A 19,478-nucleotide genomic window follows, 5' to 3' on the forward strand; every position below is an offset into this window, starting at 1 on the left:
TGCTGTGCGTTGTGTGCTGACAAATAAAATATGTCGTTCAACGAAACCTCTTGGTGCCTGGCTGATCCTTGGAGCTTTTGGGGGAAACCCACGGGTAGCGGCAGTAGAGCTGCTCCACCCTCAACTGGGAGCTTTTATGAGGGCGGCCTCGGCTGCTGACTGATTGCCAATCACCAGCAGCCAAGGCCAAATTAGAGACAGCTGCCACAGTAAGCAATGCCAAATGTTGGCGGAAATAAATTGCTGGAGGGGATCCTTGTAGATTGATGAAGGCCTTTCACAGTGCCGTCAAGACTCACTTGAGTGACTGAGGTATCATTTACAGAAAGGTTTATAAAAACATGCTTGTTCTGGTGTGTTTTGGGAGGCCTCTTTTGTCCAAATCGAGCCTTGTCTTCATAGACACGTGTTCAGCTTTATGCCTTTCATCTCTATGTTTAGATACGTCAGAGAATAAACATCTGAACCCAATAAACATGCGTCCTCACTGCCTCTCTTGAAGCGGTGTTCTGTCTTTTGCTTGTCATGTGATTATTTCACCTTGTTATTCATTTAAACAGAAGTGACGCATGCTGGTTATAAAGCTCTTTTTTTTTTAGACTATCATGAATGATGTGAAGCAAATATCCCATCCAAGTGTCATCCTTGATGAGGGTCTACTTGTGACCACTTCTGACGTGCATCATAATGAGTTTTGTAGACGCTCTCCTCCGTATTTTGCAGCGTTTGTGAAACTCAATCATTCTGAGTTTCACCACATTGGTATTTACTGGATGCTGTTTGTATGTGTGTGTATTTTATAGGAGCTAACAGAATCCTGAAAAATAAAAACAAAAAGTCCAGCAACTCCTCTTTCCTGCGTGTTAACACCGGCTCTTATTTCCTCGGTCGGAGGCTGCAGTGGGAGGTTGTTGAGTGCAGCTCTTCCAGGCCTCAGGCTTCGTGCCCGGCCCGTTTTGTCTCACAAGGTCCCTCGCTCCTCCACCACGGCAGAGCCACTGTGTCATTTGGTGGGCCCGGCCTTCTGGACTTCCTCTTTCCACACCAGGATCTGTCTCTGTGTGTGTCGTCCCAGTGAGAACACTGTGGGAGGCAGGGAAGTCTGTAAGTAGCATACATGTGGTCACCACAGCTCTCCATGGGAAAATGTGTGCAGAAAAGACTTAAGAGACACTGGGAGAGATAATTGGGTTTGATGGTTAGTGGCTGTGGGGAGGAAGTAACGCTCACTTCGCAGAAATGATGCCATTCCTGTGTGAACATAAGGGCTGGTATACTTGTTTTAACTGCAGAGAGGCTTTAAATATATATGTAGCCTACTGATTCTAAAACTACAAATACATACATCCCAGTGGTGTTTCCAAAAGAAGCAACCATCTCTCTCTCTCTCTCTCTCTCTATATATATATATATATATAATTATTATTAATATATATATATACTGTATATCATTTTATCGTTTTTAACCCTCCTGTTACCTTAACATTTACTAACATATTTTACCCTTGGGGTCAATTTGACCCCAGCAATTAAAACCTCCAGAAAATTATTAGAATTAATATTGCTTCCCAAGCTTAAGTGTGAGGTACTTTATGTTTGTTTGTTGACTACCTAAATAGCCCTTTAAATATATAAAAAAGTTGATATTTCTTATATGTTTGACACAGTGAAAAACAGCCTGGGGTCAAATTGACCCCAAAGAACACCACGTTAAACATCGAATGGGGTCAAATTGACCCTAAAGGTAACAGGAGGGTTAAACATGGGAGTTATCAGGTAATTTCAGACATTCACACCTCAATTTAATTTGGTTCTGTCTCCCACATGCAAACTTTAGCAAATGCCGAAAGTTGTCCACATAATGAAACGATGAGTATCCAGCAGTTGTCTACTTCCCAACCTGGGCTGAGTGACCCCTCTAGTGGATCAAGATACATCTGAGGGGTCAGACGGACGCTCTGGAGGACAGCTGGCTAGTTAGCAAGCTAGCTGTCCTCCCCGGAGCTAGCTGGTCGGTTAGCCGTCTCCGGAGTTCCCGCCTGCACCTCCTCCCAGCGAGGTTGGTCACGTGACGGCGAGGAGTGAGGCCGAGCTCTATGTTGGGCTCGTCTTCTTTGTGCCGGTGTAACTCTAGCACGGAAGCATGGTGGTGTCGACAAGTCAGCTGGCTAACTAGCCAGCAGCTAAATCAGTAAAAACAATGAGAATTCAAAGCCTTTAGACTCTGTGTAACCTCACATTGAACGTGTACATCAGATCTGGAATATTAACAAAGTAACGCCATGAAACCATAATGAATAAAACACATTCATTTTTAACTTGAATAGAACTTTATATTCTTTTTCAAATACTTTGAGCTGATGTTGTTGTGACACCCGCGTACTGCCAGCCACTGAGGAAAGAATCCGTTTAATTACGGGTTAAAATGTCTCCGTCCAGTGAGGTAAACATAAACATACAGTAGGCAGCAATGCGGTCTGAGATCTGTCATTTAGGAGGGAAAAAAAAGAAAAGTAGGAGAATCCATCGTTTCCATTTTTGTTTTTAGTTTACGGCTTGATGTTGAAAATGAGGACACAACGTGACCCACAATGGGACGCAAATAAAGTGTGACAAAAAGGTGATACAAGACTTTGTGCCGCAAAGACAGAGCATCACAGTCTAGTTCAGATGCGTCAGGATCTGGGGTTTTTGCGTCTTGTGTCATGTCGTATTTTGAAGTCCCCGTCTCTCGTGTCCTCTGTTTCCCTGCACTTCCTGTCCCTGTGATTGTCTGCCCTGTCCCTGATTGTTTCCACCTGTGTCCAATCATTCCCCAGTGTTGGTTTGTACTGTTTAGACCCATGGTGGCCGTGCGTGTTTGACTTGTTATTACCTTCGCATTGAAAATGCCGGAAGGTTATGTTTTGATCGCCGTGTATTTATTTATTAATTTATTTATTTGTATGCGTGTTATTCGCAAAACTCAAAAAGTATTGAACCGAATCGCATGAAATTTGGTGGGATGATTGTTTATTATCCAGGGACCAGTTGATGAGATTTTGGGATCGATCGGGTCAAAGGTCAAAGGTCAAAGGTCATGAACAGGTCAAAATCTTTCGCAGAACTCAAAAAGTATTTAACCGAATCGCATGAAATTTGGTGGGATGATTGTTTATTATCCGGGGACCAGTTGATTAGATTTTGGGATCGATCGGGTCAAAGGTCAAGGTCAAAGGTCATGAACAGGTCAAAATGTTCTTGAATCGCATGAAATTTGGTGGGATGATTGGTTATTATCCGGGGACCATTTGATTAGATTTTGGGATCAATTGGGTCAAAGGTCAAGGTCAAGGTCATGGAAAGGTCAAACTCTTTTTTTACCATAGCACGATACATTTTTGTCCAATTGGCATGCAACTAATGCCAAAATGTTCATAATTCAATGCCCAATCTTGTGATATGCGAAGGTATGCGCTCTACCGAGTGCCCATTCTAGTTGTGTATGATTCTGAGTTAACAAGATTAAAGTTTCTGTGGAACGTTCTCGTCTCTGGCTACAACAGTCGTGACACGACGTCGCCGCTGTAAATCAAAGCCAATCGAGGCTTCTTAATTTGCTCAGCTGGTTTTAATGGATCGCCGTGTGTCTCCTTTACTGGTACCTCTGACTTCACTTGGACATGCTCTCTCGCGCCCATGGGCACATTGCTTGAGTGTTCGGTCCATCTTTTCTTTATGAGCTTCTCAACTGACAGCAGTTCGGCGTCGGCTATTGTCGCCATTCTGGTTTCATCCCTCTGGCTTGTAGACGCAGGGAGTACACCCCCCAGTCCACAACTACTTGCGTCCGTGGGCTTGCTCAAGTCATACAAAGCGAGTACTGGTGCAGTTGTCAACAGCGCCTTGATGTGTTCAGAAGCTGTTTGTTGTTGTCCATGTATTCTTGTCTTTCAGGAGCTCGTACAGCGGCTGTCCTACCGCTGAGAGTTTGGGGATGTATCTAAGATAGATAATTCACCTTTCCCTGTATTTTTCTCAACTCTTGCACGCCTGCTGGCGGTGACAGCTGCCGAATAGCTTCCACTCTGTCGGGGTCAAGCCCGATTCCGGACCGGTCAATGCCTGACGGAGCCCTTCTCACGAATAAGCTTCAGACCAGCTGTCTCTATGCTCTTGAGGTCAACACAGATGCGGGCTTTACCTGTGCTCTTCTTTAAGACTGGGTGCACACCAGTCCGTGAGCTGTGTCACCCTCCCGATGATGCCATTTCCCTCCATTCTCCGGAGCTCCTCCTTTACCTTTTGCAGCATAGGGAGAGGTATGTTTACACAGCATATGGCTGAGCGTTGTCTTTCAGTAATATTCTCTCATGTCCCATGCTCGCCATATGCCTGTGGATGTCCTCTGTCGCACACCGTTTCATCCACTCTGCTCACCAGATTCATTTCCACAGACAACGGCCAGCGGAGTATGTTGATAACTAAGTTGTATAACTTCATCCGATAAACAAAAACAGCTACTCAATCTGGGTCTGAGTCACGAATACCTAAACTCGAGAACATCTTAGAGGGTGATTTTGAAAAGTATACTTTGGTGTACTTTGGCCACGTATTGTCCAAATACTTTGACTCTTTGCTTATCAAAATTGTATTCATCTGACAATCCACCTTCTACTAATCTCAACATATGAATCGAGCTGCAGACATGGGGGGGGGGGGGGGGATTACGCAGCAGCATCTCTGGACTTGTTCCCGTAAAATTACACTTAGTTTCTTTTTGCCAAAATAAACACAACCCGTTTAGATGCAGGTGACTTCATGAATTGTGTTTGGACAACTCGTCTGCGGTTGCTAACAAACAAAAGAGCAACATCAACGTCTAACTCAGTGGGATATTTGAAGAGGCTCATTCCTCAAGAATGCTTTTCATAACCCTGCGGCCGTGATTACAAAAAACAGAACAAATCAATGATCTGCATGCATGCAAGGCCAGGATTTTATTTCCTCTCATCTGGCTGATATTAGATGATGTGTTCTCCTTTTTGTGTATATCCAAGGAGCAGCAGTTGAGGTTCCTGCACAGCCAGGAGATGAGAAGGAGCAGTTGAAAGGTACGTCATCGTAAACCTTCCACAGCTTCCCCTCACCAAGAGGCAATGAGAGGAAGATGGTGATGAAAAGCGTGGCCGCTTCATTACAGTGAGCTCCAGGTTGGATCAAACCTTCCCTATCTTAACTTTACGTGTGACACAACTGAGCTGTGAAAACAAATCAATCTGTATGTTCTGATGAGCTGAACATGTGTAATTTAGGAGATTGTCACTACAATATAAAATACAAAATGGGCTGATACAAAAAATCCAATTACATATAGAGTAAAAAAGGAGGCGAGCCATGGACACCTCACTGTATCAAGTGTGCTGGAGAGAGAAAGGCCACTGCACTAACTGAAGGAAGTGCACTAGTGCGCCCTCTTGTGTCCCACAGTAGTATGACATTGTATCATTTGGAACGGCTTCTTTTTGTTGCACATGTTACAACTTTTTAAAAACCTAATGAGAAGTCATGATTAGAGCAGCGCAACCAGATGATACTTCTGTACGAAGGCAGCAGCCGCTCTGTGGAGCCATAGAGTGCTCTCCCTCTCTCTCTCCCTCTCTCCCTCTCTCTCCCTCTCTCTCCCCCTCTCCCTCTCTCTCTCCCTCTCTCTCTCCCTCTCTCCCCCCCCTCTCTCTCTCTCTCTCTCTGCCTGTCTGTCTTTCTGTCTTTCGGTGGCCCACAAATCCGCAAAGTATGGACGCTTTCAGCAGAATGTCTTCCTCAGCTTGAGCTGTGATTGGCCCAAAGGAAGGGGTGGAAGTAAACAGGGAGAGAGAGAGTGTAGCAACGCGTACAATGGACCTTATGTGATAGTTATGGAGGGAGAGAAGTGGCGGGTCAGTGGCGTGTCAGTGGCGTGTCAGTGGCGGGTCAGTGGCGGGTCAGTGGCGGGTCAGTGGCGGGTGCACATGAGGCCCAATGCCTTCAGCGCATGGTCTAACTCTCACAATCGCTGCACATTAAGTTGCAGACAGAAGAAATTGGGCGCACAATTACAAAAATTAACTCGCCAACATATCACCGTCCTACGTGTGTTGCCACCTGACCAAAAGAGCGACACCTTATCAGTTCATTAGGAGTTAATGGTTAACCTGAACTCAGCCAAGGTCACTCACAGAACAAATGTCCCCACAGAAGAAGAGCCGGGGCCTGCGCACTTTTGCAAAGTGTGCAGGCCACACTCTCTCATGCCTCAAATGTGGATTGTTTCCCAGCATCGCCTGACTCCCAGACCCTCACTCCCAGACCCTCACTCCCAAACCCTCACTCTCAAACCCTCACTCTCAAACCCTCACTCTCAAACCCTCACTCCCAGACCCTCACTCCCAAACCCTCACTCCCAAACCCTCACTCCCAAACCCTCACTCTCAAACCCTCACTCCCAGACCCTCACTCCCAAACCCTCACTCTCAAACCCTCACTCCCAGACCCTCACTACCAAACCCTCACTCCCAAACCCTCACTCCCAGACCCTCACTCCCAAACCCTCACTCCCAGACCCTCACTCCCAAACCCTCACTCCCAGACCCTCACTCTCAAACCCTCACTCTCAAACCCTCACTCCAAGACCCTCACTCTCAAACCCTCACTCTCAAACCCTCACTCCCAAACCCTCACTCTCAAACCCTCACTCTCAAACCCTCACTCCCAAACCCTCACCCCCTTCAACCACCTCAGCTCCGTCCCAACTGTGAACCCCCCCCCCCTTCCGTGACACTGTTTCTGCTCTTACACACAAACTCGTAAGCATGTAAACAAACGCTCCTTATACAAATGAAGGAGCATTTTGTTCATGTAAACTTAAACACCTTCCCGTTGGTCCTTCTGCGCTGCCTCTGCGAGGGAATGTTCCACACCTTAGAGACAATGGACCACTCCTCTCTTCAATAGTTCCTCCACTGTGAGGAGGAACTATTGTCTTCTGTTGGACGAATGAGTGGAGAGGAGCATTGAGCCATCTCCATCCCACCAGTTTGAGGTGCCCTGTGATACAACAGTCTAAAGGTCACAGAGTGCCAGTCCTTCTCATCCTCACATTTCTCTTGTTTGTGTCGGAGCTTATCATGTAAAACATAACTAGAACTACAAAATTGTTTATTTGTCTTGGTTTTGCAGATTTTTGCAAACTAAAAAGTTAGTGCAGGAATTTTTGGGATGCAACAGTGTTATGAACAGCCCCATTAGATCGGTAGAGGGTAACGTGTTCTATGCAACTCCAATGCATGCTGATGAAACTTTATTGTGAACTATAGCTTAGGGGCGTTTCTTCTGAACTTTGACTCTGTTGATAAACACCTCCGAGAGGTGGTGACTCCGACAGCTCTCGAACACTCCCCCTGAAACTGGCTAGACCCGGAGCTGACAGAGCTGCAAAATAAATAAGGCCACCAAGGACGACAGAATAGGGGGCAGAATAGGAGGTGTTACTGGTTAACCTGGAACACTCTGCAGGCAGCATGTGTTGTTTGATCCATGTCTCTGTCGATAAGAGAATATGGTTCAGGAAAAGCTGCGCTGAATTATTTAAAACATATCTGTCAAGAGCAGCAGCCAGCTGAGTGATATCCTGAGATGTTTAAACATATATGAAAATGTCCTTTGGACAAAAGTGACGTCCACAAAAGTCTTGTTTAATCCAACCAAAGGTACAAAGTCCAAAAACATTGCATTAACCCTCCTGTCGCCTTCGGGTCAATTTGACCCGATTCAAGGTTTATGTCGGTGTTCTTTCGGGAGTCAACAAACAAACATAAAGTACCTCACACTTAAACTTGGAAAACAATATTAATTCTAATAATTTTCTGGAGATTTTAATAGCTGGGATCATATTGACCTCAAGGGTAAAATATGTTGTAAATATAAAGGTAACAGGAGGGTTAAACATTGAATCGGGTCATATTGACCCGAAGGCGACAGGAGGGTGAAACATTGAATCGGGTCAAATTGACCCGAAGGCAACACAAGGGTTAAAGTCAAAAACAAAGTTTCTCACCACGTGTTTGCCCTTTTTGCTTGAAAATGACTTGTTTTGCATTTATGCGAAAGCTTCTCTGCAGAAGATTAAGATACACAAACCACCCTTCTGTCATATGATCTTCATATAAATGTATAAGCTGTATCAGGCCCCTCACATGCAGGGTGATGGATCATTGCCAGCCTTATCAGGCGTGTGTCTCAGGACAAGCAGGTATTGGACAGAGGTGCATAATGCGAGCTTATCTCTTCAGGCCTTTGCAGACTGTTCCAACGGTGAGGACACCATGAGTCAGATTGCATCAGACGTGTTCAGGGTCACACAAAGGAGACCGACACCTGGGGGATTAGGTTTGATGAAAACCAGGCTGGTTATCGAATAACAACGTATGAAAGTCTTGACCAAATGCTCCTTTGCAGGAATGGGATTTGCATTCTCAAAGTAAACCCTCACATTTGAGACTTTATGTCCAACATTACGCTGCACAGTGGCCCACCATGAACCAAACTGTCGTTGTAAAACAGCACGAATTGTTAATGTTCAACTGGAGATATTAATATAATCATTAAACAAGCACTTGACTCTTTCTGTAACATAACTATGTCCCGGCTTTAGCTGAACCGGCTGATGCCCGTACCTTCTTCATTGATCCGTGAGCAAAACAGTGTTGCCCAATGTCCACACAGAGATGTGCCAATTTGACATGAATTTGGCACCAGAGATTAAATCCTCCCATATTCCCCCAGCAGTATAAAGCTGGTGAGGGCCGACTCTCTGCACTCTCCGGGCCGATAAAGGGGTTCGCTGTTCCCAAGTGCTAAGTGCTTCAACTGACACCGGCAAGAAGAGATGGCACCTGGCAAGAAGGTAGATGCACCTCTAGACCGTACTGCATTTATATTGAACACATCTTATTCCACATTCTAGATGGTGTTGTGTGACATGTCGTTAGCGTGGGTTGTGGTTGCCCCGTTGTCGCTGCAGGCTGTATGTGCAAAGCGTGCATGTGGTTTGTGAAATAACCAGAGTAATATTTAATATTTTTGTATTTGATTTGATTTGTCATTGGTGTTGTGTGTTGTGTATGCATGTGTGTTGTATATGTACATATATATTTTGTTTTGTATTTTACTTTGTATACTTCTATATCTTTCATCCCTGTTTTTTATATTTTGTGTTTTGTTTTTTATTCTTGTTTGTTTTATTTTTGTGTGTTTGGTTTATTGGTGCTGCTACTGTGACGACAAATTTCCCCTTGGGGATTAATAAAGTATATATCTATCTATCTATCTATCTATCTAAAGCAGTCCCTGCCGGAGAGTCTCAGGATGATAACCGCTTTTAGCTTTGCACCTTTGTACGGGAATCAGAACATTTTCATTGCGCACTATTCATCAGCTGCAAACTGCAACACGTCTCTCGTTGTCAAATGCTCGTGTATTGTCTTTAACACACGCATCGAATTTTTATTATTATATTAAAGGGACAGTTGATCCTAAAGTAAAGAAACACACATGTTCTCTCTATCCTGTCGAGCTATTTATTGTGTGAGTTGAAAATGCCAAATATATACATTTGAAAAACTCTACAGCAATTTATTTTTCCAGAAATCATGCTGAACTTGTTCCACAGAGCTTGTCGGAACGATTATCTTTTGACCGCATAAATATGGTCCCAACTGTGGGACTGTGGAATATCTTGAGTAACTGTTTTGGGATTTTTTACCTGTTTTTGGAACTGTTCCCTGAAGTAACCTACAAAATATCAAAAGTGTATACGTGCCATTCAGCGTGGAGCTCATGTGTTCCCTTGGACCTGCTCCCACAGGGGATTCTTGAGCGCCTGAACGCCGGCGAGGTGGTGATCGGCGATGGGGGCTTCGTGTTCGCGCTGGAGAAGAGGGGCTACGTGAAGGCCGGGCCGTGGACCCCCGAGGCTGCCGTCACACACCCTGAAGCCGGTAAGACGAGCACCAACACTCACTCCCTGTGTCTCGACCCACATGGGAGGAAGGTACACACACATAAAAGCTTCAAACGCGTGTGTGTGTGTGTGTGTGTTTCCATTAGTGCGGCAGCTGCACCGGGAGTTCCTGAGAGCAGGATCTAACGTCATGCAGACCTTCACCTTCTACGCCAGCGACGACAAACTGGAGAACAGGGGTCAGAACTTGAAAATCAGCGTGAGTGGCCGACTGTATCCCCCCAACAAATACCGCTCCACCCCCGTCCCGGTCCTTTTCCATCAACTGCGATGTTCTCTCAGGGGGCACAAATCAACGAGGCGGCCTGTGACCTGGCGAGGGAAGTCGCCAATGAAGGAGACGCCATGGTAGCCGGTGGCGTGTGTCAGACGCCGTCCTACCTGAGCTGCAAGAGTGAGACAGACGTGAAGGCCATCTTCAAGAAACAGCTGGACGTGTTCGCGAAGAAGAACGTGGACTTCCTGATCGCCGAGGTGGATCCGCTCACTCGTTTCCGAGGCTTGTCGGAGGGACTTCAGTCGAGAACAGGATGAGTGGAGCGTGTGACTGTGTTGTTTCTGCAGTACTTCGAGCATGTCGAGGAGGCCGCGTGGGCCGTGGAGGTGATGAAGACCAGCGGAAAGCCCGTGGCCGCCTCCATGTGCATCGGACCGGAGGGAGACATGCACGGCGTCTCGCCCGGAGACTGCGCCGTCCGGCTGGTGGAGGCCGGTACGACGCCGCTTCACTCGAGAGTCGGCTGTGTTATCTGATACGGCGCTAACCTTCTGTTCTCCAGGTGCCGCGATTGTGGGAGTCAACTGCCACTTTGACCCCATGACCTGTGTGAAAGCTGTGAAGATGATGAAGGAGGGAGTGGAGAAGGCCGGGCTGAAGGCTCACTACATGGTGCAGCCCCTGGCATTCCACACCCCCGACTGCAGCTGTCAGGGATTCATCGCTCTGCCGGAATTCCCCTTCGGTAAAATATAAATTTGCTCGGACATTAAAAGAAAAAACAGGATAAAAAAACGTTGTGTCGTCGCCAGCTTCTCACAGTTGCCTCCTTTTTCCTTCCTCAGCCCTGGAGCCCAGGATCATGACCCGCTGGGACATGCACGCCTACGCCAGAGAGGCCTACAACGTCGGCATCCGCTTCATCGGCGGATGCTGCGGGTATGAGGCCTACCACATCAGAGCCATAGCAGAGGAGCTGGCCCCCGAGAGAGGGATCGTGGCCCCCGGCTCAGAGAAACACGGAATGTGGGGTGCTGGTCTGGAGATGCACACCAAGCCGTGGGTCAGAGCCAGGTAACCCAGACAATAAATACAATATACGGAGATGCACCCGCGTAAATGGAAAGTATATTACTGGGTGTATCTCTCTGTTTAACTCGTGTCTCGGTCCCCTCTAGGGCCCGCCGGGACTACTGGGAGAATCTCGCTCCGGCATCCGGTCGTCCCAAGTGCCCGTCCATGTCCACGCCAGAGGGCTCGGGCGTGACCAAGGGGCACGATGACCTGCTGCAGCACAAAGAGGCCACCAGCAGCCAGGAAATGAAGCACGTGTTGGAGTTGCAGAAGAAGTCCAAGCCCTCCGCATGAGGGGGGGGGGGGGGGGGGAGTTCAGTCTGGAGATGGAAAAGCACTTGTAACGCCGATGCTGCACTTTGTGAAGTATTACTGTGTAAACCCCCGACAAATAAACCTGAGTGTGTCACCTAATCTCACGGCTACGTGTTGTCAGTGTGGAATATGAGTGAAGAGAATATGAACGAGTCCCACATGTCACACATGCGTGATTCGACGGCACCTCGTCGGCGTGGTGAACGTGACCGCGCGCTACAGAGTTGGACTCGTCTAATCGGGGTCCAAAAAGAGAGAAACCCACAAACTAGCAGGAGGAGAGACAAACACACCGACAGCCCCGATTGACCGGGGCGCTCGCAACGCTCTGGTTCAGAGAAGGAGGAGAGGAAAACACGTACACATTGCAGTTGTGTAATGAGCCCGCTGCCAATCAGAGAAGCTCCCAGTTGGACCCCTCCCCTGCTCCAGAGAGATTTATAGCGGGCCCCGGCTCCTCTCGAGCGTTGCTTCGGTCTCTCAGTCTGATCAGTCAGGGGTCCACACAGCTGCAGGATTATGGCACCAGGAAAGAAGGTATGTGTGAAGGTGGCGTATGCATCCGGCAGGTGAATGCAAGTAGTTATGGAAAGCGACTTGGACACGCGTCCCGATTCAAACTCTTCTGGAGGCCTCGTTTTCCAGGTGTTTTTCTTTTCAGCTCAGATATAATGCCGATCATATTAATCTCTCACTACCAGTGACTTTAAAGTATTTACTCTTGAAATTTGCGAAGAACTTTCTCTTAATTGTTTTTTATTTTTTATTGCAGAAATTCCACAATGTGTCATGTTTATGAATCTAGGGACGGACACATATCTCACTCTCGTGTGGTTTTGATCTGGTTCATGACCTGAGCGCACGGGTGGGGCTTTTCATACATTCAAATAAGTGAAGCAATCAACACAAAAATAAAAAATAAAACATCTACAAACTATCTAATGCCAAACTCATCACCTCAAGACCGAGTGTGGATGCAAAAACACGTTGCAGACACTCAAGAGTAATAAAGACAAAGAAAGTAGAAAATATTTTTGTTCAGCTTGAGGTCAGACTTTCACGACGAGAGCCAAAAGGTTCAGGTCTGTCAGCCAATGGGAGCCGTGCAGCTGCTCTCTGACATGACATGCTGCCTCAGGGTCACCGAGAGTAGGTGTGTGTGTGCGGAGGGGGGGGGGGGGTTAGCACTGGACTTTGGAGCCCACGATGCATATTTCTCGGACCTAGTTTTAAACGGAGCCTCGCCGATAGTCCCATTCGATCCACATCATTCCGAGCTCACGCCGATCCGCCTCCACAGGGGATCTTGGAGCGTCTCGACGCCGGGGAGGTGGTGATCGGCGATGGAGGCTTCTTGTTCGCCCTGGAGAAGAGGGGCTACGTGAAGGCCGGCCCCTGGACCCCGGAAGCAGCCTCGGAGTACCCCGAGGCAGGTGAGAACGAGCCGCCGCTGCATCGGTTTCCTCCGCAGGCGTACCCTGCAAACGACCTTCAGGTGGATTTAGTCCAGGTGGGTTTGCTCGTGTGTTTGCCTCATGGTGCGTTGGTCGTTCTGGTTCCAGTGCGACAGCTGCACAGGGAGTTCCTGAGGGCCGGGGCCAACGTCATGCAGACCTTCACCTTCTACGCCAGTGACGACAAACTGGAGAACAGGGGCAACAAGCTCACCTTCACCGTAAGTCACGAGCCTGAGCAGAGCCTCCTGCAGGCGGCCGGCCCGCCCTGCACTGACCACTGGGCTCAAAGGATTCTGGGCTCTGTTTCACCCACCCGTTTGTGTTATTCCTTTCATTCCGCAGGGAGCTCAGATCAACGAGGCCGCCTGCGATTTGGCCCGCGAGGTCGCCAACGAGGGCGACGCCCTGGTGGCCGGAGGAGTGTGTCAGACTCCGTCCTACCTGAGCTGCAAGAGTGAGAAGGAGGTGAAGGCCATCCTGAAGAAACAGCTGGACGTGTTCATCAAGAAGGACGTAGACTTCCTGATCGCTGAGGTGGAGATCATTTAAAATAAATCCTTCCCCCCCCCCCGTGGATGTTCATAAGTACGAGATGTCTCTGTCCTGCAGTACTTTGAGCATGTGGAGGAGGCCGTGTGGGCCGTGGAGGTGCTGAAGGAGACCGGGAAGCCCGTGGCCGCCTCCATGTGCATCGGACCCGAGGGAGACATGCACGGCGTCTCTCCTGCAGAGTGCGCTGTCAGGCTGGCCAAAGCAGGTGGGTCCAGTGTTTGCTTCAGAGCACAGCGTGTTGTTGGATACCAAAATGCTATAAGCATCAAAAGGGAATCAACCAAATGTGAAAGGCCTGATAGATTTAACCCAAACCACACAAGCCTCTTCCACCTGTTCACGCCGATGATCATGTTCCCCCTCCAGGTGCCCAGATTATTGGCGTCAACTGCCACTTTGACCCCATGACCTGTGTGGAAGCTGTGAAGATGATGAAGGAGGGAGTGGAGAAGGCCGGGCTGAAGGCTCACTACATGGTGCAGCCCCTGGCATACCACACTCCCGACTGCAGCTGTCAGGGATTCATCGATCTGCCGGAATTCCCCTTCGGTAAAATATAAATTTGCTCGGAAATTAAAAGGAAAAAAAGTGTGTTCTGCATCCAAAAAGCCGCCGCGGTTGTGGGATCTCATGTGTGTCATTCTCCCGTCAGGTCTGGAGCCCAGGATCCTGTCGCGCTGGGACATGCACAAGTTCGCCAGAGAGTCCTACAACGCCGGCATCCGCTTCATCGGCGGCTGCTGCGGTTTCGAGCCCTACCACATCAGGGCGGTCGCAGAGGAGCTGGCCCCCGAGAGGGGCTTCCTCCCCGCCGCGTCAGAGAAACACGGCAGCTGGGGAGCCGGTCTGGAGATGCACACCAAGCCCTGGGTCAGAGCCAGGTGAGAGGAGACTTGTGTTACTTGTTTGTGCCATGAATACGCACCTTTAAGATGTGAAGCGGTGAGTGCTAACGGGTGTCGCCTCTTCGTCTGTTCTAGAGCTCGCCGCGACTACTGGGAGAACCTGAAGCCAGCCTCTGGTCGCCCCCTGTGTCCCTCCATGTCCGCCCCCGACAGCTGGGGCGTCACCAAGGGCCACAATGATCTGATGCAGCAGACAGAGGCCACCTCCAAGGACCAACTCAAGACGCTGTTCGACAGGTCAAAGAGCAACTGAGTCTCCGTCGCACAGGCGGGCGGCAGGCCCCGGTCAGACAGGGGCGGCGCGCACGAGATCTGTAAACTGTGATGCAGCCAACAAACGTAGCGTCAGGGGCCGAATCTTCACTTGAGAGTCACTGAACCGCGTGATCTGAAAGAAACAACGCGTGAGCAGCCACGGGGGGCGGGGGGTCACGTGAGGAGTCGGCCCGCGTTAAGATCGGAAACTTTTTGTTCTTCGTGACTCAGTTTGGATCCGTTTGTTTTATAAAAGAACGAATAAAATGTGAATTGGCCACTGGACTGTTGAGGTGAAGTTTCTTGCTGTGAACGATGTTTACAGTTCCCTCATGGGTACATATGTGATGTGATGACCGTGACACCATGCAAACACACACTTATAACTCTTGTGCAGGGACACATAGACTCAACATTGCTGAAAATGAGCTACGCTTCAATGCATTGATGGGTAATAAAAATATTATAAGAATTTGATATTCAGGCCAGTATTAGTGAGGCAACATTATGTCATATAATAAAAATGGCATCGAGCTTTGTAAAGCCCCTAATCTCACACTGTGATGAAAGGGTTGGAGATGAGCGTCATTGTTTATGAATGTGGAATTTCACCAAACATTTTAAAGGCTTTCGAGAATCCTGCGATGAGTATTGGGATCCAGTAGGTGGCGCTGTTGGCCCACATGACACTGAGCACACTTACAAAGAGCCTTGTCGGAAAGATGAAGTAAAAATAAATCTGTTATTATTATTTCAAAGGTTATGTGAATGTGGGGTTCACAAATCTATGTTACAAAGACAAAGTTGTATATTTTCTATTCCAATATTAAAGATAAATACATTTAAAAAAAAGATAAATGTCAGGTTTATGTCATCAGGGTCATTTCATCTTTAGTCTACATCACATAAAGGGACATGGCGTTTAAAAAATATAGTTAGTTTACATTATGGAAATTTAGTAAGCAGCATTTTGATCCATAACAATGTGGTCTCTTGTAACTCTTTAACATTATAGAGAGCCAAGATGATGAGCTATATTTGGTTATACTATTTCCTTCGGCTGTAATGAGTGTGATGATTTTATGTATGTGTATATATATACAATTATAATTTGATGTATTTGCGAATTGCGATGCAGCTTTAGAGATTCGCGCCTGTGCTTGATTGGGAGTTTTTTTGCTGGTGACACATCTTGCTTTATAGACGATCTTTGATACTTGTCGTTGATTGGACAAGCCTTACATGACCTTTTTTTTTTTAACGGCGGAGTGGATTCAGCGGTAGCGGGTACAATATTTCTCTTTGCCCTAGCACAGTAGGCTTGTATTGGTATTTTAGCTCTCACACACACAATAGTGTTGCCTTTTACTAGCTTAATTGCGAATAAAAGCCTTTAGAGCCTCATTTAACCTCGACTGGTTGTCCTTCACAGCGGATTAAGGTATTTTGTTTATCTATTTTGGTATGTCCTGTTTTGACAGGAGGCTAATTCACAACCCGGAATGACTGGACTGCAGGATGGCCTGAGGATTTGACCTCGCAGGACAACCACTGGGTCAACATATCTGACGGCCGCTTCGCTAAAGAGGTAAATACATAGCTAGACATAAGGTAACGGATAGAATAAAGACTGAAAACTCAGCCGTATTATTGACCTTCTATCCTCAGAACATGTCATCGCTGTATCCCCTAAATGTTGTTGAGTCTATTCATGGAGGCTTCTAGAGGCATATTGCCCCCCTCCATCCCTCCGTTACCACGACCCGCATCCTCTGGACCACTCTGCGTGTTATGGTTTCGCCCCGTACAGGTCACGGTAACAACAGCGCCCTCTTGTGGTGTCTCTCCGCAGCTACACGTAGCCGCTCGATACCGGAAGTGAACCCGCGGAGGTCGTCATGGGAAGCAAAGTCAGTTCCAAAATGGCAGCACCCGCTGCCCGAATGATCCAGGTAACGGAGCTCCCGAGATTTAAATCACCGACGGACATCCGCGTGTTGAGGTCGGACTGTTTTTGAGAAGTCCAACGCGTCGTCTTTCCGTCGGGCTGGACGGCGGACACGCCTTTATTTTTAATGAGGCCTTTTTTCTGGGAGACAAATGCCGCTGTACCCTTGTTGATGTCCTTGTTTAGCCCGTTGTGGTGTCGAGGCGGCGGCAGAAGACGCGCACTGTGCAGGAGACGGCGTGGGAAAGGTTTCCGGTGTTACGGTTTAAGAAGCGACCGTGTTAACTGGCGACTTTGAACCGAGCGCGTCTATTGTTGTCGTAGTTAGACAGGTGTTGAAAATAGGAAGAGAACACGTAGCTATACCCCCGTGAATGCTGCATTGTTTAATTGGTATAGTATATATTAGTATGTATAGGGGTTGACACTATATTACAACATTAAACCAAAGCGGCATTCACGATGACAGCTATTCGTGTTCTCTCCTATTTTTCGAAAGGCCGTCGTAAGCACGACAACAACAACGGACGTATTCGGCTGATAAGTCGCCAGTTAACACGGTCGCCTGTTGAACCGTAACACCGACATGTTGGCTCTTTAGCTGTTAGTTCAGTGCGTCGAGTCCTGTGTGTGCGCGGCGCAGCTAGCTTAGCTTAGCGGTAGATAACTTTGTCCACAGGTAAGACTCTAGGAACTACAAGTAGTCCCGCATTTAGTGAGCGTAGCTCTCTAGTGGGGCAATATGGTACGACAAGCTCCTTAAGATATGATGGAGCATCACCAATCAAGGCTTTGTAGGTTAAGAGAAGAATTTTAAAAGTGATTCTTGATTTTACTGGGAGCCAGTGCAGAGCAGCTAGTGCAGGAGTGATGTGATCTCTTTTCTTAGTTTTAGTGAGAACACGAGCTGCAGCATTCTGGATCAACTGGAGGGACCTAAGAGATTTATTAGAGCAGCCTGCTAATAAGGAGTTGCAGTAATCCAGTCTCAAGTAACGAATCGTGAACCAATTTTTCTGCATCTTTTGAGACAAGATGTGCCTGATTTTTGAAATATTACGTAGATGAAAGAATGCAGTCCTTGAGATTTGCTTTACGTGGGAGTTAAAGGACAAGTCCCGATCAAAGATAACGCCAAGATTCTTTACAGTGGTGTTGGATGCCAGGGCAATGCCGTCTACAGAATCCACATCACCAGATAATTGATCTCTGAGGTGCTCAGGGCCGATTAAAATTACTTCGGTTTTGTCTGAGTTTAACATCAAGAAGTTGCAGGTCATCCATGTTTTATGTCTTTAAGACATGCTTGAATTTTACAGAGTTGGTTGCTCTCCTCTGGTTTTATCGATAAATATAGTTGAGTGTCATCTGCATAACAATGAAAGTTTATGGAGTGTTTCTGACAATATTGCCCAAAGGAAGCATGTATAAGGTAAATAAAATTCCTCCAAGCACAGAACCTTGTGGAACTCCGTGATTAACGTTGGTGGTTATCGGCGTCATCGTTTACAAATACAAACTGAGATCGATCTGATAAATAGGATTTAAACCAAATTAGTGCCGTGCCTGAAATGCCAATCGACTGCTCCAGTCTCTGTAACAGGATGTCATGGTCAATGGTGTCGAATGCAGCACTAAGGTCTAACAAGACCAGGACAGAGAGGAGTCCTTTATCTGCTGCCATTAAGAGGTCATTTGTAATTTTCACCAGTGCCGTCTCGGTGCTGTGGTGTTTTCTAAATCCTGATTGAAATTTCTCAAATAAACTATTATGATGTAGAAAGTCGACAACTGATTTGCGACCACTTTCTCAAGGATCTTGGAGAGGAAGGGAGGTTAGAGATCGGTCTGTAGTTAGCCAATACCTCTGGATCCAGAGTGGGCTTCTTCAGGAGAGGTTTAATAACAGCCACCTTGAAGGAGTGTGGTACGTGGCCTGTTAGCAGAGACACATTGATAATATCTAATAGAGAGCCGCCAATTAAAGGCAAAACGTCTTTAAGCAGCCTCGTGGGATGGGGTCCAAGAGACAGGTAGACGTGTTCAAGTAGAAACCGTTGAAAATAATTGGTCACGGTTGATAGGAGAAAATCCTCCAAATATACACCAGGGCATACAGCGGTTTCCAAGGCCATTCCACTTGAGGACAGATTGGCACTGGTTATGGGCAAGAGATTATTAATCTTGTCCCTAATAGTTAAAATCTTTTCATTAAAGAAGTTCATAAAGTCATTACCACTAAGGTTTATAGGAATGCTCGGCCCACAGAGCTGTGACTCTCTGTCAGCCTGGCTACAGTGCTGAAGAGAAACCTGGGGTTGTTTTTATTTTTTCTATTATTGATGAGTAATAGGCTGCTCTGGCATTACGGAGGGCCTTCTTATATGTTTTAAGACTATCTCGCCAAACTAAGCGGGATTCTTCGAGATTAGTTGAACGCCATATGCTCAAGCTTTCGTGACGCTTGCTTCAGTTTGCGGGTCTGAGGGTTATACCAGGAGCAAACCTCCTCTTCCTCACTGTCTTCTTCTTCAGAGGGGCTATCGAGTCCAGTGTCATTCTCAGAGAGCCTATGGCACTGTCAACAAGATGATCAATCTGGGACGGACTAAAGTTAGACCAGGAGTCCTCTGTTATATTGAGACGTGGTATCTAATCAAATACAGAAGGAATCGCTTTAAATTTAGCTACAGCACTATCAGTTAGACATCTAGTG

General features: G+C 47.2%; 2 protein-coding genes and 1 long non-coding RNA gene across 3 annotated transcripts; all 3 read left to right on the forward strand.

Moving 5' to 3' along the window:
* The first annotated feature begins 8,814 nt into the window (after positions 1–8,814).
* On the forward strand, positions 8,815–11,744 carry LOC130197168 (betaine--homocysteine S-methyltransferase 1-like). The gene is made up of 8 exons (XM_056419710.1): positions 8,815–8,923; positions 9,884–10,016; positions 10,126–10,238; positions 10,322–10,513; positions 10,604–10,751; positions 10,819–11,001; positions 11,102–11,330; positions 11,435–11,744. Exons 1-8 carry the CDS (start codon positions 8,906–8,908, stop codon positions 11,622–11,624), a joined length of 1,206 nt encoding a protein of 401 aa, XP_056275685.1. The 5' UTR covers positions 8,815–8,905; the 3' UTR covers positions 11,625–11,744.
* A 94-nt stretch (positions 11,745–11,838) lies between these two features.
* On the forward strand, positions 11,839–15,097 carry LOC130197169 (betaine--homocysteine S-methyltransferase 1-like). Its single transcript, XM_056419711.1, has 8 exons — positions 11,839–12,182; positions 12,946–13,078; positions 13,208–13,320; positions 13,445–13,636; positions 13,712–13,859; positions 14,021–14,203; positions 14,307–14,535; positions 14,635–15,097. The coding sequence occupies exons 1-8, from the start codon at positions 12,165–12,167 to the stop codon at positions 14,810–14,812; spliced, it is 1,194 nt and encodes a 397-aa protein (XP_056275686.1). The 5' UTR covers positions 11,839–12,164; the 3' UTR covers positions 14,813–15,097.
* Positions 15,098–16,065: 968 nt separating this feature from the next.
* On the forward strand, positions 16,066–17,450 carry LOC130196963 (uncharacterized). The gene is made up of 3 exons (XR_008832355.1): positions 16,066–16,101; positions 16,296–16,402; positions 16,667–17,450. It is a non-coding gene; the product is annotated as an uncharacterized LOC130196963 (long non-coding RNA).
* Positions 17,451–19,478: the final 2,028 nt, after the last annotated feature.

Source organism: Pseudoliparis swirei, chromosome 7 (assembly GCF_029220125.1).
Source record: "Pseudoliparis swirei isolate HS2019 ecotype Mariana Trench chromosome 7, NWPU_hadal_v1, whole genome shotgun sequence".
Classification (NCBI taxonomy): Eukaryota; Metazoa; Chordata; class Actinopteri; order Perciformes; family Liparidae; genus Pseudoliparis; species Pseudoliparis swirei.

Excerpts from the sequence above, each read along its gene's own strand:
- LOC130197168 (XM_056419710.1), top strand. Across the intron at positions 10,514-10,603 it reads TGGACTTCCTGATCGCCGAG|TACTTCGAGCATGTCGAGGA; the intron begins GTGGATCCGCTC and ends TTGTTTCTGCAG. Across the intron at positions 11,002-11,101 it reads TCTGCCGGAATTCCCCTTCG|CCCTGGAGCCCAGGATCATG; the intron begins GTAAAATATAAA and ends TTCCTTCCTCAG.
- LOC130197169 (XM_056419711.1), top strand. Across the intron at positions 13,079-13,207 it reads CTCGGAGTACCCCGAGGCAG|TGCGACAGCTGCACAGGGAG; the intron begins GTGAGAACGAGC and ends TTCTGGTTCCAG. Across the intron at positions 13,637-13,711 it reads TAGACTTCCTGATCGCTGAG|TACTTTGAGCATGTGGAGGA; the intron begins GTGGAGATCATT and ends TCTGTCCTGCAG.